The sequence below is a fragment of the Pygocentrus nattereri genome, chromosome 29, assembly GCF_015220715.1.
Source record: "Pygocentrus nattereri isolate fPygNat1 chromosome 29, fPygNat1.pri, whole genome shotgun sequence".
NCBI lineage: Eukaryota > Metazoa > Chordata > Actinopteri > Characiformes > Serrasalmidae > Pygocentrus > Pygocentrus nattereri.
This window is the reverse complement of record NC_051239.1, coordinates 5831079-5843267: the sequence shown is the minus strand read 5'-3', so window position 1 is coordinate 5843267 and position 12189 is coordinate 5831079. Positions and strand designations below refer to the sequence as shown.

The 12189-nt window shown below is 42.6% G+C and overlaps 1 protein-coding gene across 1 annotated transcript; it reads right to left on the bottom strand.

The window, feature by feature from the left end:
- Positions 1–117: 117 nt before the first annotated feature.
- On the bottom strand, positions 118–5903 carry LOC108411167 (dickkopf-related protein 4-like). The gene is made up of 4 exons (XM_017682600.2): positions 5489–5903; positions 2515–2616; positions 809–893; positions 118–692 (listed from the first exon to the last, which is right to left on the bottom strand). Exons 1-4 carry the CDS (start codon positions 5591–5593, stop codon positions 463–465), a joined length of 522 nt encoding a protein of 173 aa, XP_017538089.1. The 5' UTR covers positions 5594–5903; the 3' UTR covers positions 118–462.
- Positions 5904–12189: the final 6286 nt, after the last annotated feature.

Genomic DNA, 12189 nt, shown 5'->3' with positions numbered 1-12189 from the left:
CGAGCGGCGTCGCCGTGAGACGCAGCAAAACACTTTTGGAGCGAAGCTGAAACCAAAGACGCGCTTGACGAAATGAAGGATTTAAATATTCATTTTCTAGAAGTTTAACGTCACGTCTTCTGTGAGTTTATTGGCTGGTTGCAAAGCAGGAATCTGATTACTGTCTGACTCATGTAAACCTGGAGATTCCCCACTACCTGATTACTCAAGTGGATGTAAACACGTCGGTCAGATCACTGACAAAATCTGATCTTCTGCCGTGTACTGCAGTCAGATTGTTCAGCGCGTGTAAACACACTGGATCAAATATTGATGTTGGGAACAGAACAGAATCCGTTTAATTCTTTATAAATACTTTTTTGCTTGAAATGAGCTCCATAAGCCCCTTTCATTCTGGACTCTAGCTGAAAACGCAACTGGGAAGAACTGGTAGGTTTCTAAATGTTCTCTGATGTGAAAAGGCTAGATGTGGCAGACCCCCTGCCCCCGCAGGCTGGACGTCTGTGGTCGGCAGCGCAGGCCCGCCCCGCAGTCGCAGCGGTCCAGATTCCGCCGGGTTTTGTGTCGGCCCCTCAAAAAGCAGACCTCTCCTTCCTTGGGGATGCGCTGACACCGTCGTCCGGTCAGATACTGAGCGCAGCACAAGCCGTCCTCGCAGTCGCGGGACCGCAGACACACTCCCATCTCGGGCACTGCGGGCAGAGCGAGAGGGACGTGACCTAAACACCAGCGGCAAGGCGAGCAGCACGTCTGCACTTCAGGTGCAGACTGGATACCGGAGGAAGATGGAGAATATCTGAGCCTTTACCTTTTCCTCTGCAGGCGTCCTCCACTGACGGCCTGATCTTACCACCCTGACACTGCCTCTTCTTAGAGCCTCTGCACTCCTTCAGCTACACAGACACAGAGAAAAAACACAGATACAGAGAGAAAAGGAAGGGACAGAGCAGGAAAGAGTGATACAGAAAGAAAGGAGGAGGTAGAGGCAGATATAGAGAAAGGGAGAAGAAAGGTAGAGTAGAGAAAAAAGAAAAAGGTAGAGAAAGAGAAAAGGTAAAGAAATACAGAGAGAAAGGTAGAGAAAGAAAACAGGTAGAGAAAGACGGAGAAAAAGAGGTAGAGAAATAGAAAAAGGTAAAGAGAAAGAAAAGGTAAAAAAAATACAGAGAAAGGTAGAGAAGAAGAAAGATATAAAGAAAAACAGGTAGAGAAAGACAGAAGATGAGAGCGATACAGAGAAAGAAGAGGGTGGTAGAGAACGATACGGAGAAAAAAGAGGCAGAGAAAGATGCGGAGAGAAACAGGAAGAGTGAAACAGAAAAGAGATAAAAAGAGAAAGAGGCAGGTACAGAACAAAAGAGGGAGAGAGGAGAGAGATACATTATGAAAAGGAGAGGTAGGGAGAGATAAAGAAAGGAAGAGAGAGAGGTAGACATACTACTGTTATTATTATTATTATTATTATTTGCTCATTTAATCTGATTAGAACTTTGAACTACTGTATAAATACATCATCTCTGATTACGTAACTATAGACAACCAGGGTTCTTGTGGTCAGAGCTGAGGGGTATTTGGCACTCGTGGCAGGGCAGTTATGGTCAGAGACAGCACAAATGTCCAGCACACTGAAAGCAGCCTGTCCTGCAAACGATGGCCTACTGTCATGTACAATGATCCTAAATATCATCAGTAAATCTAAGATTTCTCCTGTTGAGGCTGTTGTGACCTTAAATTAGGATTATTTACCTAATTTAGACATTTTTACTTGTATAGTGAGATCATGTTCCTTAATAAAATGACCCAAATCAAGCAAATAATGTCTAGAAATGAGCTAGATAACCTTATACACTCCCCAGCCACTTTATTAGGTTAAAAGGCTGGACCCCCTTTTGCCTTCAGAACAGTCTTAATTCTACGTGCCACACTTTCAACAAGGTGTTGGAAACGTTCCTCAGAGATTCTGGTTGGTTATTTGAGTTCCTGCTGTCTTTCTATCATCTGGAACCAGTCTGCCCATTCTCCTCTGACCTCTCACATCAACAAGGCATTTTCGTCCACACAACTGACCGCTCACTGGATATTTCCTCTTTTTCGGACCGTTCTCTGTAAACCCTAGAGATGGTTGTGCGTGAAAATCCCAGTAGATCAGCAGATTCTGAAATACTCAGACCAGCCCGTCTGGCACCAACAACCACGCCACGTTCAAAGCCCCTTAAATCCCCTTTCTACCCCGTTCTGATGCTCGGTCTGCACTTCAGCAAGTTGTCTTGACCACCTCTACATGCCTAAATGCAGTGAGTTGCAGCCGTGTGATTGGCTGATTAGCTATTTGTGTTACAACCACCTCAAAATGAGAAATATTATATATACGGATGAGATTTAAGATCATTTCACTTGACAGGATACCGGTTGTATTGCAGTGTGGGATGTTAGTGCTGTGTTGTGGCTCCTGGGCCAAAGACTCGTGCACAGAAACTCCCTGAGATGATTTCATCAGCAGGTTTCTTCACTGACCTGTTCGAGGGAGCAGTCCACCCCGCCTTGCTTTTCCTGCCTCCGTCTCATGATGTTATGGGCGCTCACATCCACCGTGTCTCTCTGTGAGGGCGGCGCTGTCTGTAAAACAGTGAAACAGCCCCACAGCTCAGTCAGCGATCGCGGTGGGCGGCTGAGAATTACAGTCTCTCAGAATTCAGTATGTATTTTTTTATTGACATAATCATTATTTACACATTTATACAGGAGCCCAATAAAGAACAAGCTGGCATTTACAGCCGAGACATTAAAATGAAATCAAAATAACAATTAAAAGAAATAAAAAGGAGGGGGTGGAAAACGTGCATCTGTACGCTGGATTAAAAGGTTCAGCGAGGCTCAAAATGTAATCTAGCAGACTTTTTGGTTGGATTGTGAGACTCTGGCACTGGGATCAGTGCTCAGACTAATTTGGAGACCTGAAATGCTCTACACTCTGAACTATTCCTTAAAACACCTATGGGTTACACTTAAATAAGCCATGTCGGAACACTTTACAGGAGAAGGAAAAAACCTACGTCACTTTTAATGTAAGTCAATGGAACCAGACGTCTTTACAAGTCATTTTGGTCGTCTTCTTTTGGTCCGTTCATCATGAAATTCACACACAATGTAAAGACCAACAGGTATTTTCAAATCACTCGGTTCTCCCTGATGGAAACTGTTTACCTTCAGTGTTTTGTGCTTCTGATCATTTTAATAGACGTCAGCGTCACTAATTAATGACGTTCTATTAAAAGACTGGTTTACCAAGAGAGACGCTGGAGGACTTTCACCTGAAATGAGTTCATGAAGCCAGTCTGGTTATAAAAATGATAACAGGACCAGATCAGAGCCAGAATTACTCTTTTAGTACTTTTACTTTATACTTAAGTACATTTGAAAGTAAATACTGTAGTACTTTTACTCAAGTGGAGGTCTAAAGGGAGGAACTTCGACTTTTACTGGAGGAATATTTTACCTTGGGTGTCTCTGCTTGATATTACACTCTGAAAAAAGATGGTTCTTCAAGGGTTCCAGAGAACCACGTTTAGATACGTTGTCATATTCTACACATGGTATCATCTAAACATGTTGTAGTGACATGCGCATTAGGTCATTGTTACTATAAGACTACTAGGCTCTTTATAAATAGTTCTTCAAGGGTTCCTTAGTAAAGGAAATGGTTCTATATAGAACCATGCACACTCAAAGAACCCTTTGCATGATTTAAGATTCTTTGTGAAAGGGCTCTTTTGAGAATGTGCTGTGCTGTAGGTTCTATGTAGCACCCAAAAGGGTTCCACTATTATTACAAGCCAAGGAACCTTTTTTTGGTACTATATAGAACCCTTTTTGCTAGTGTACACTTTCCCCTTAAGACGTCTTTGTGATTTTATGTTCCAGAGCCATTAATTCACTTTAACACAATCTTTTTCCAGCCTCTCTTTAACAGGCTGTTTTTGTTATTGTGCCTTTAAAGGGCCCAACCCCTCTTTATCCCTTAGAATTAAACAGGGTGTTTTTTTCTACTGTGCCTTTAAGAATGTTAACTTTACAGGAGAAGGAAAAAACCTGCTTTACGTTTAATGCAACTTCAACATGAATGAGCGTAGCTAAACTGCTGTAGGCCGATTTATGTAAATGAGCTGGTTTTTATGACATCACAAGAGTCAAAGCAATCTTTTTGAAGCTTATTTTCCATATATAGACTCTATGGACTGCGGAGTAAATGGCATGTTTTAAAACTTTAACAGTGTTTTCAAACCATATCAAACTCTTATTACAAATTAGGGAGGAATACTAGTTTTTCCACAATACGGGCCCTTTAAAACGGATACATGTAAATGATCTCCTTCCTTATTGGCTGCCCTGTATTGCACCTCGTTCAAAAAGCAGTGTGAGCTGAAACACTTCTTCAGAGCGGGGCTAAACTACTGGACACTGGACAGGCAGATATACGCAGTGTTGCTTTTTGTGACATCACAAAAGCAGGGAACTCAAAATGCCCCGTTTTTGGAGCTTAATGTCCAAATGTGGACAGTACAGAGTAAACACTGAATAGTAGATTTTCAATAATATGGGCCCTTTAAGGTGCAGCCACTGCTGATAAAGGCATTTAACTGTATGCATATATTTGAAATCCAGTAGAATGGGATGCTCCAGGGCAGCTGTGTCCAATGCCAAGCGTCCCTTAGAGGGGTAGGAAGCCCCCCAGCGTTGGGCCGTGGAGCAGTGGGACTGTGTTCTCCGTCGTGATGGAGCTCCATCACCTTTGGGGTGAGCTCACTGATAGAAATAAAGGCTCTGTGCAGCTACCTTCCTCATTCGTCAAGGTACAAACAGTGGAAATGTTCCCTCAAAGCTCCAGCAGTGGTTTTAAGGTCTGATTGTGAAGCTTAAATCAGTTTTTCCTGGTGAAAAGTTTGGATTTGCACCTTTTCACAACCGAATGTTTTAAAAACAGAACAGTGGAATAAAAGCCTGGAGGCGAGGCGGGGTGTGTGGAGTCAGCACAGCTTAATAAATACCATTTCTATGGATTATGGCTCCGTTATATTCCTTGACTGAAGGTATTAAGATGTACCCTTGAGGGTCCCACCCCAGTGACAAGAGGGGACCAGTTTACTACGTTTGTTTCTGAGTGTATTGGAATATCCAACACCAGTAGTTGACCTCACTAATGCTCTTGTGGCTGAATGCAATCAAATCCTCACAGCAGTGTCCCAGCATGTAGTGTAAAGCCTTATCCAGAAGAGCAGAGGCTGTAACTGCAGCTGACTCTCTGTGAACACTCTTCATTTCAGAGCAAACGCTGGGTGTCTACAAACTTTTGGACACTATATGTAACACTAGGATTACAGGACCGTTTCTGCGCAGTCAGTGCGCAAAACAGCCCATCGGTGTGACCTGCACTGGTCTGCGCGTTTTGTGCGCAACGCAATACCAACGAATACCAAAACGAGTTCCTCACCTGCGGAGTGTCCATTATTTCTCTGGAGGAGCGGATGATGTTGGAGTCCAAGCTGCTGACCACCGAGCTCACCGCCAGGAGCAGCGCACAGAGGAGCGTCCACATGGCCGGATCTCAGCTACAGGGCGCACAGGCTTCCCCTCAGAGTCGAGTCAGAGCGTTAAAGCAGCAAAAGAGGGTTAGAGCGGCGGGTCTGTGGCGGTGGGCGTGTGTGTGCTGGTGGGCGCTGCTGGTGTTATTTATACACAGGGAGGCCCCGCGCGTTAAGGTGGTAATTACGCGCGTGGGCTGGATGAAAAGGTGCCATCGTCTTTCATTGCTCGCGAATCCAAGTCGACCTTCTACACATGTTGCACCTTTAACGCTTGTTATGATCAAAACTCCGGAGCTCTTTGAAAGCAGCCCGCAGGTTAACCGCATCAGTCGGCTCGGATGTGCGGCGCTTCCTGCGCCGGAAGAGATTACCTGCGCCTTTTACGCGCTGATGGAGGGGGGGGAACACTAAAGTGGCCCGCGCGCGCCTGGCCTTTTGGACTTTATTTAGGATCCCTTCAGTAGCCTGGTAATTACCTGAGAGATTAGCCCCCCCCCAACCGCCCACCCCAAAGACGACAATGATCTCACAAAGGCTGTGATGTAAAATTCAAATGGCCAAAGCAAATACAACAACAATAAATAAATACATTAAAATAATAATAATAATAATAATAACGACAGTCGATATTTGTCTAGTCGTCCAGCTCAAAGTGCGTCACAGAGGTTAGGAGAAAGAAAACTTTAGACAGAAGTGAACAAAGTTACAAAAGAACTCACAACAGAAAAAAAGAGAAAGTCTAATAATGGAAGATGATAAAAAAGTGATGATGATGATGATGAGAGGAAAAACCAACATATAAAGGTAGAAATAACTTAAACAAACTAGAAAAGTTTAAAATGCAAAACTTTACTATGGAATTTTAATTGGTTGCAAAGTTGTTGCTAGGCGGCTGCTATGGTGCCCCACTTGGTTTCTAAGAGATTGCTATGGTTTCCCAGGTGCTTGCTAGGTTGTTGCTAGGTGGTTGCTGTGGTATCCCAAGGCTTTGCTTGGGTGTTGCTAGGTGGTTGCTATGGTGTCCCATTTGGTTTCTAAGAGATTGCTATGGTATCCCAGGGGGCTGCTAGGGTGTTGCTAGGTGGTTGCTATGGTATCCCAGGGCTTTGCTTGGGTGTTGCCAGGTGGTTGCTATAGCGTCCCACTTGGTATCTAAGAGGTTACTATGGTATTCCAGGTGGTTGCTAGGGTATTGCTAGGTGGTTGCTATGGTAGCCCAGTTCTTTGCTAGGTGGTTGCTATGGTATCCGGGTAGCAGATGTGGGAAAACATTGCATCACTTAACGATGATTGTATGAAAACCACATGTATAATCAAAAAGCTAATTACGAGTACCCACTACTCAGATTAGACTGAATGTGCCAGAGGTGGAACGCTGCTGACATCTCAAAATCCGTGAGACGAGTATCGAACAGAATCTGGCAGAAAGATCAGAAGAAAAGAAGAACAATATATCGCCGGGTAACAATAGCGCTGAATGAAATTAGAACGTAATGTAGAGATAAAATAAACAGAGGCAATGAAAATGATAAAAATGAAGGAAATAAAAGAAAGTGGGCAACACTTTACTGTAGGGTGCTGTTCATAAGGCTACATGACACCTACATAAGGTTGTCATTACAACTGACATAACCCTTCATAACTGTTTATAAATGCTTGTTACAACGGGCGTCATCCGTCATAAAGGCTACTTTAGCTGACTTGCATCAAAATTGGCAAATGTAACCTTTATGGCGAATGCCACTTATTGGAACGAGCATTTATAAAAAGTTATGTCGGGTTATGTCAGTTGTAACGACAACCTGATGTAGGTGTCATGTAGCCATATGAACAGCACCCTACAGTGAAGTGTTATCAAGTGTAAGTCAGGACTGGAATTCATTCAACAAAGATTTTAAAAGTTTGTCTTAAGCTGTTTCTTAAGCTTATCTAATAATATTAATAACAAAAATAATAGTGATGATGATGATGGTGATGGTGATGATGATGTTTTTATAGCACCTGTGTAACGAATACAATGATTAAAGGGAGTAAGTAGAAGAAAAAGGAGAACGACTGAAATATAGCAGGGATATAATAAACAGAGATAATAACAGCCTAATAACAAACACTGAGCCAAAAGAACGAGAACAGTGATAATGAAAGATCTGTAAAAACACGGCTACAAAGCTCTAACTCCATTTTGTTGATGCGTAAAAAACAACAACAAAAAAGAAGCCCTCTCTGTAAGTCCCCCCTTCCTCTTCTTCGAGATGAAAAGCGTCATTGTTCATCGACGGAAGTTTCCTCTCGAGACCACGTTTCCTGATCAAACGTGCACTAAACGTCGGGCTTTCCGGTCTGCAGCCCAGCAGGGGTTAGCTGCAATTACACATGCGCCCCGTTTCTACACGCACTTGTTCGAACAGGACAAACAGAGGCTTCTTCAAAGACACCAGAGGCTTAACTGACTTACAGCCAGAATAGGAACGCTGTGTCCTTCCATTCATAAGAGCGAGAAAAGGCTTAGGCACTGACGGCCTTAATGCGGGTTTCACAGCTTTCCGCTGCAAAGGTCATCCTCCGTGTGCTGTCTATACACTCACTGAGCACTTTATTAGGTACACCTACCATTTAATCAGCTCCACTTACTATTTAGGAGCTCTTTGTAGTTCTACAGTTACAGACTGTAGTCCATCTGTTTCTCTGATACTTTATTACCCTGTTTTTCAGTGGTCTGGACCCCCATGGACCCTCACAGAGCACTGCAGTGAGGCTGACATGGTGGTGGTGTGTTAGTGTGTGTTGCGGATCAGACACAGCAGTGCAGCTGGAGTTTTTAAACCAAGAATATCCAGCCGGCAGCGTCCTGTGAGCAGCGTCCTGTGGGCAGCGTCATGTGGGCAGCGTCCTGTGGGCAGTGTCCTGTGGGCAGCGTCCTGTGGGCAGCGTCCTGTGACCACTAGAGGATGACCAACACAGACAGTGCAGCAGCAGATGAGCTGTCGTCTCTGACTTTACATCTACAGGGTGGACCGACAAGGTAGGAGTGTCTAACAGAGTGGACAGTGAGTGGACACAGTGATTAAAAACTCCAGCAGCACTGCTGTGTCTGATCCACTCAGACCAGCACAACACAAACTAACACACCACCACCACATCAGTATTACTGCAGTGCTGAGACTGATCCATCACTCAAATAATACCTGCACTGTGGTGGTCCTGTGGGGGTCTTGACCACTGAAGAAGAGGGTAACAGAGTATCAGAGAAACTGATGGACTACAGTCTGTAACTGTAGAACTACAAGAGTGTAGGGACAAGTAGGTGTACTTGATAAAGTGTATAGTGTATATGTGCTAGTGCAGAGCTTAAGTGTGTGTGTGTGTGTGTGTGTGTGTGTGTGTGTGTGTGTGTGTGTGTGTGTGTGTGTGAGTGTGTGTGTGTGAGAAAAAGAGAGAGAGAGAGAGAGAGAGAGAGATAATGTAGAGGCTGAGCAGAGAGCAGGTGATGGATGAAGAGAGTCTACAGAGAGAGCCTGAGGGCACTGCGTAAAAAGCCAACCTCCATCAGATAGGAAAGAGAGAAGTGTGTGTGTGTGAGTGTGTGTGAGTGTGTGTGAGTGTGTGTGTGTGTTCTGGCTGAGTGAAGTGAGTGTGTGTGTTTTTGGTGAAGTGTGGTCTAGTTTATGCTTTTTGGAGCGCTTCTTCTGTGTACATTAATCTTTATACTGTTTTAATGACAGGTTTCGGCCTGGGTTTCGGGCTGATATCAGAAGGAAATGCTGGATCAGATATTGCAGCGTGAAAAAAGGATGAATCCGACATAATCCTATAACAAATCCATCCTGAAAAAGATCCTTCGTACAGTATTCTGTCATCAGCATTATTCCCATGTTAGCAATTCCGGGTCTAAGCCGTTTTTCTCTATGAGAAAAATGAATGGCGTTTTTGAAAATAGCTGCTGCTGTTGAGCCCTGTTTAAACAAAAATGATGCCCATCCCAGTTTGTGGTGCAGTACATACCTTTTTCCTCCAAATGTTGCCAGATCCTCGGAGTTATAAGCTCACTAAAGTGCCAAAATCTGAATACTGCTACATGCAAGCTAACACGACATCTCTAAAACACCCAGCACAACCCAGCAAACTTTGTCACACACGGTACTTGATCTGTTTTGGCAGTAGAAAGTTACAGTTTGAGAAGCTGGTGTTGGTAAATATAGTTATATATTCAGTCATGAGTTTGAACAGCCCTGGTCAAATGATAGAAACCATATCAGTACTTTAACACATCCACTAAAGTTAAGACACTTTTTAATGCACAGTTACTGTTTATTTCCTGAACTGAGCATAAAAATAGAATCTAAAATATAAAACGTGTCATTTTTTCTTTTCTTTACATTTTCTCTCCTAATATATTAAAATTTAAAAATAAACAGCAATATAGATAGATAGATAGACAGACAGACAGACAGACAGACTGACAGATAGATAGATAGATAGATAGATAGATAGATAGATAGATAGATAGATAGATAGATAGATAGATAGATAGATAGATACTAAGGAGCATTCCAAGGCCATCAGAGACAAAATTGTGGAGGGTCACAAGGCTGGCAAGGGGTACAAAACCCTTTCCAAGGAGTTGGGCCTACCTGTCTTCACCGTTGGGAACATCATCTGGAAGTGGAAGGCTTATGTAACTACTGTTAACCTTCCACAGCTTGGACAGCCTTTCAAAGTTTCCTCCTGTGCCGAGGCCAGGCTTGTCCAAATGGTCTAGGCTGACCCAAGGACAACAAGGAGGGAGATCCGGGAAGATCTCATGGTGGTGGGGACGTTGGTTTAAAAAAATATCATAAGTAACGCACTCCACCACAATGGTCTCCATTCCAGGCGAGCCCATAAGGTACCTTTACTTTCAAAGCATCATGTCAAGGCCCGTCTAAAGCTTGCTCATGATGACTTGGAGGACTCTGAGGCAGACTGGTTCAAGGTTCTTTGGTCTGATGAGACCAAGATCGAGGTATTTGGTGCTAACCACACTTGGGGCATTTGGCGAGAGTATGGCACTGCATACGACCCCAAGAATACCATTCCAACAGTCAAGCATGGTGGTGGCAGCATCATGTTATGGGGCTGCTTCTCAGCCAAGGGGCCTGGCCATCTGGTCCGCAGCCACGGGAAGATCAATAGCACAGCCCACCTGGAGATTCTGGCCAAAAACCTCTGCTCTAGATAGATAGATAGATAGATAGATAGATAGATAGATAGATAGAGACAAACAGACAGATAGATAGATAGATAGATAGATAGATAGATAGATAGATAGATAGACAGATAGATAGATAGATAGATAGATAGATAGAGACAAACAGACAGATAGATAGATAGATAGATAGATAGATAGATAGATAGATAGATAGATAGATAGATAGATAGAGACAAACAGACAGATAGATAGATAGATAGATAGATAGATAGATAGATAGATAGATAGATACAGACAAACAGACAGATAGATAGATAGATAGATAGATAGATAGATAGATAGATAGATAGATAGATAGATACAGACAAACAGACAGATAGATAGATAGATAGATAGATAGATAGATAGATAGATACAGACAAACAGACAGATAGATAGATAGATAGATAGATAGATAGATAGATAGATAGATAGATACAGACAGACAGATAGATAGATAGATAGATAGATAGATAGATAGATAGATAGATAGATAGATACAGACAAACAGACAGATAGATAGATAGATAGATAGATAGATAGATAGATAGATAGACAGACAGACAGACAGACAGACAGACAGACAGACAGATAGATAGATAGATAGATAGATAGACAGATAGACAGACAGACAGACAGACAGACAGACAGACAGACAGACAGATAGATAGATAGATAGATAGATAGATAGATAGATAGACAGACAGACAGACAGACAGACAGACAGATAGATAGATAGATAGATAGATAGATAGATAGATAGACAGACAGACAGACAGACACAGATAGATAGATAGATAGATAGATAGATAGATAGATAGATAGATAGATAGATAGACAGATAGATAGATAGACAGATAGATAGATAGACAGATAGATGCAGACAGACAGACTTTTCTTAATCCCTATAAGGTTTGGCTGTTGGGAAAAGAAGCTGTATTGTTCCATCTCCAGTTTTAGATGTATGTGTGCGTAAGACTCTCTGTTTGATCTCGCTGAAATGGCGGAGGCTAAAGGTGAACTTTGTTGAGTCATGTAACATTTTCCACTGCTTCTCAGAGGCTGAATGGATTAGGAGGAAATGAACCTGCCTCATAGCGTCCAAACGAGACAGAACATTTACATATGAGAAATGAAATCGATAAGACGTTAACAGAGACATTCAGACTGATCAGAACTGCTCAAAAAAACCTTTTATTGAGAACACGCTTCCACCTTCTACTACTGCTTATTTGCTGAAAATATAACGTAACATAACAGCATAACATATAACATTATGGCACTTTGTGTTTTTATATTTAGATATATATATGTATGTATGTATCTCTCAAAATCTCCCTCGTATCTCCTCATAACTTTTGGTCCATTCATCATGAAATT

Bases quoted from the DNA above. Each gene is read 5' to 3' on its own strand.
- LOC108411167 (XM_017682600.2), bottom strand. From the start codon at position 5,593: ATGTGGACGCTCCTCTGTGCGCTGCTCCTGGCGGTGAGCTCGGTGGTC. The intron at 2,617-5,488 runs GTGAGGAACTCG...ACTGTTTTACAG, and splicing joins AAATAATGGACACTCCGCAG to ACAGCGCCGCCCTCACAGAG. The intron at 894-2,514 runs GTCAGTGAAGAA...GTGTCTGTGTAG, and splicing joins TGGACTGCTCCCTCGAACAG to CTGAAGGAGTGCAGAGGCTC.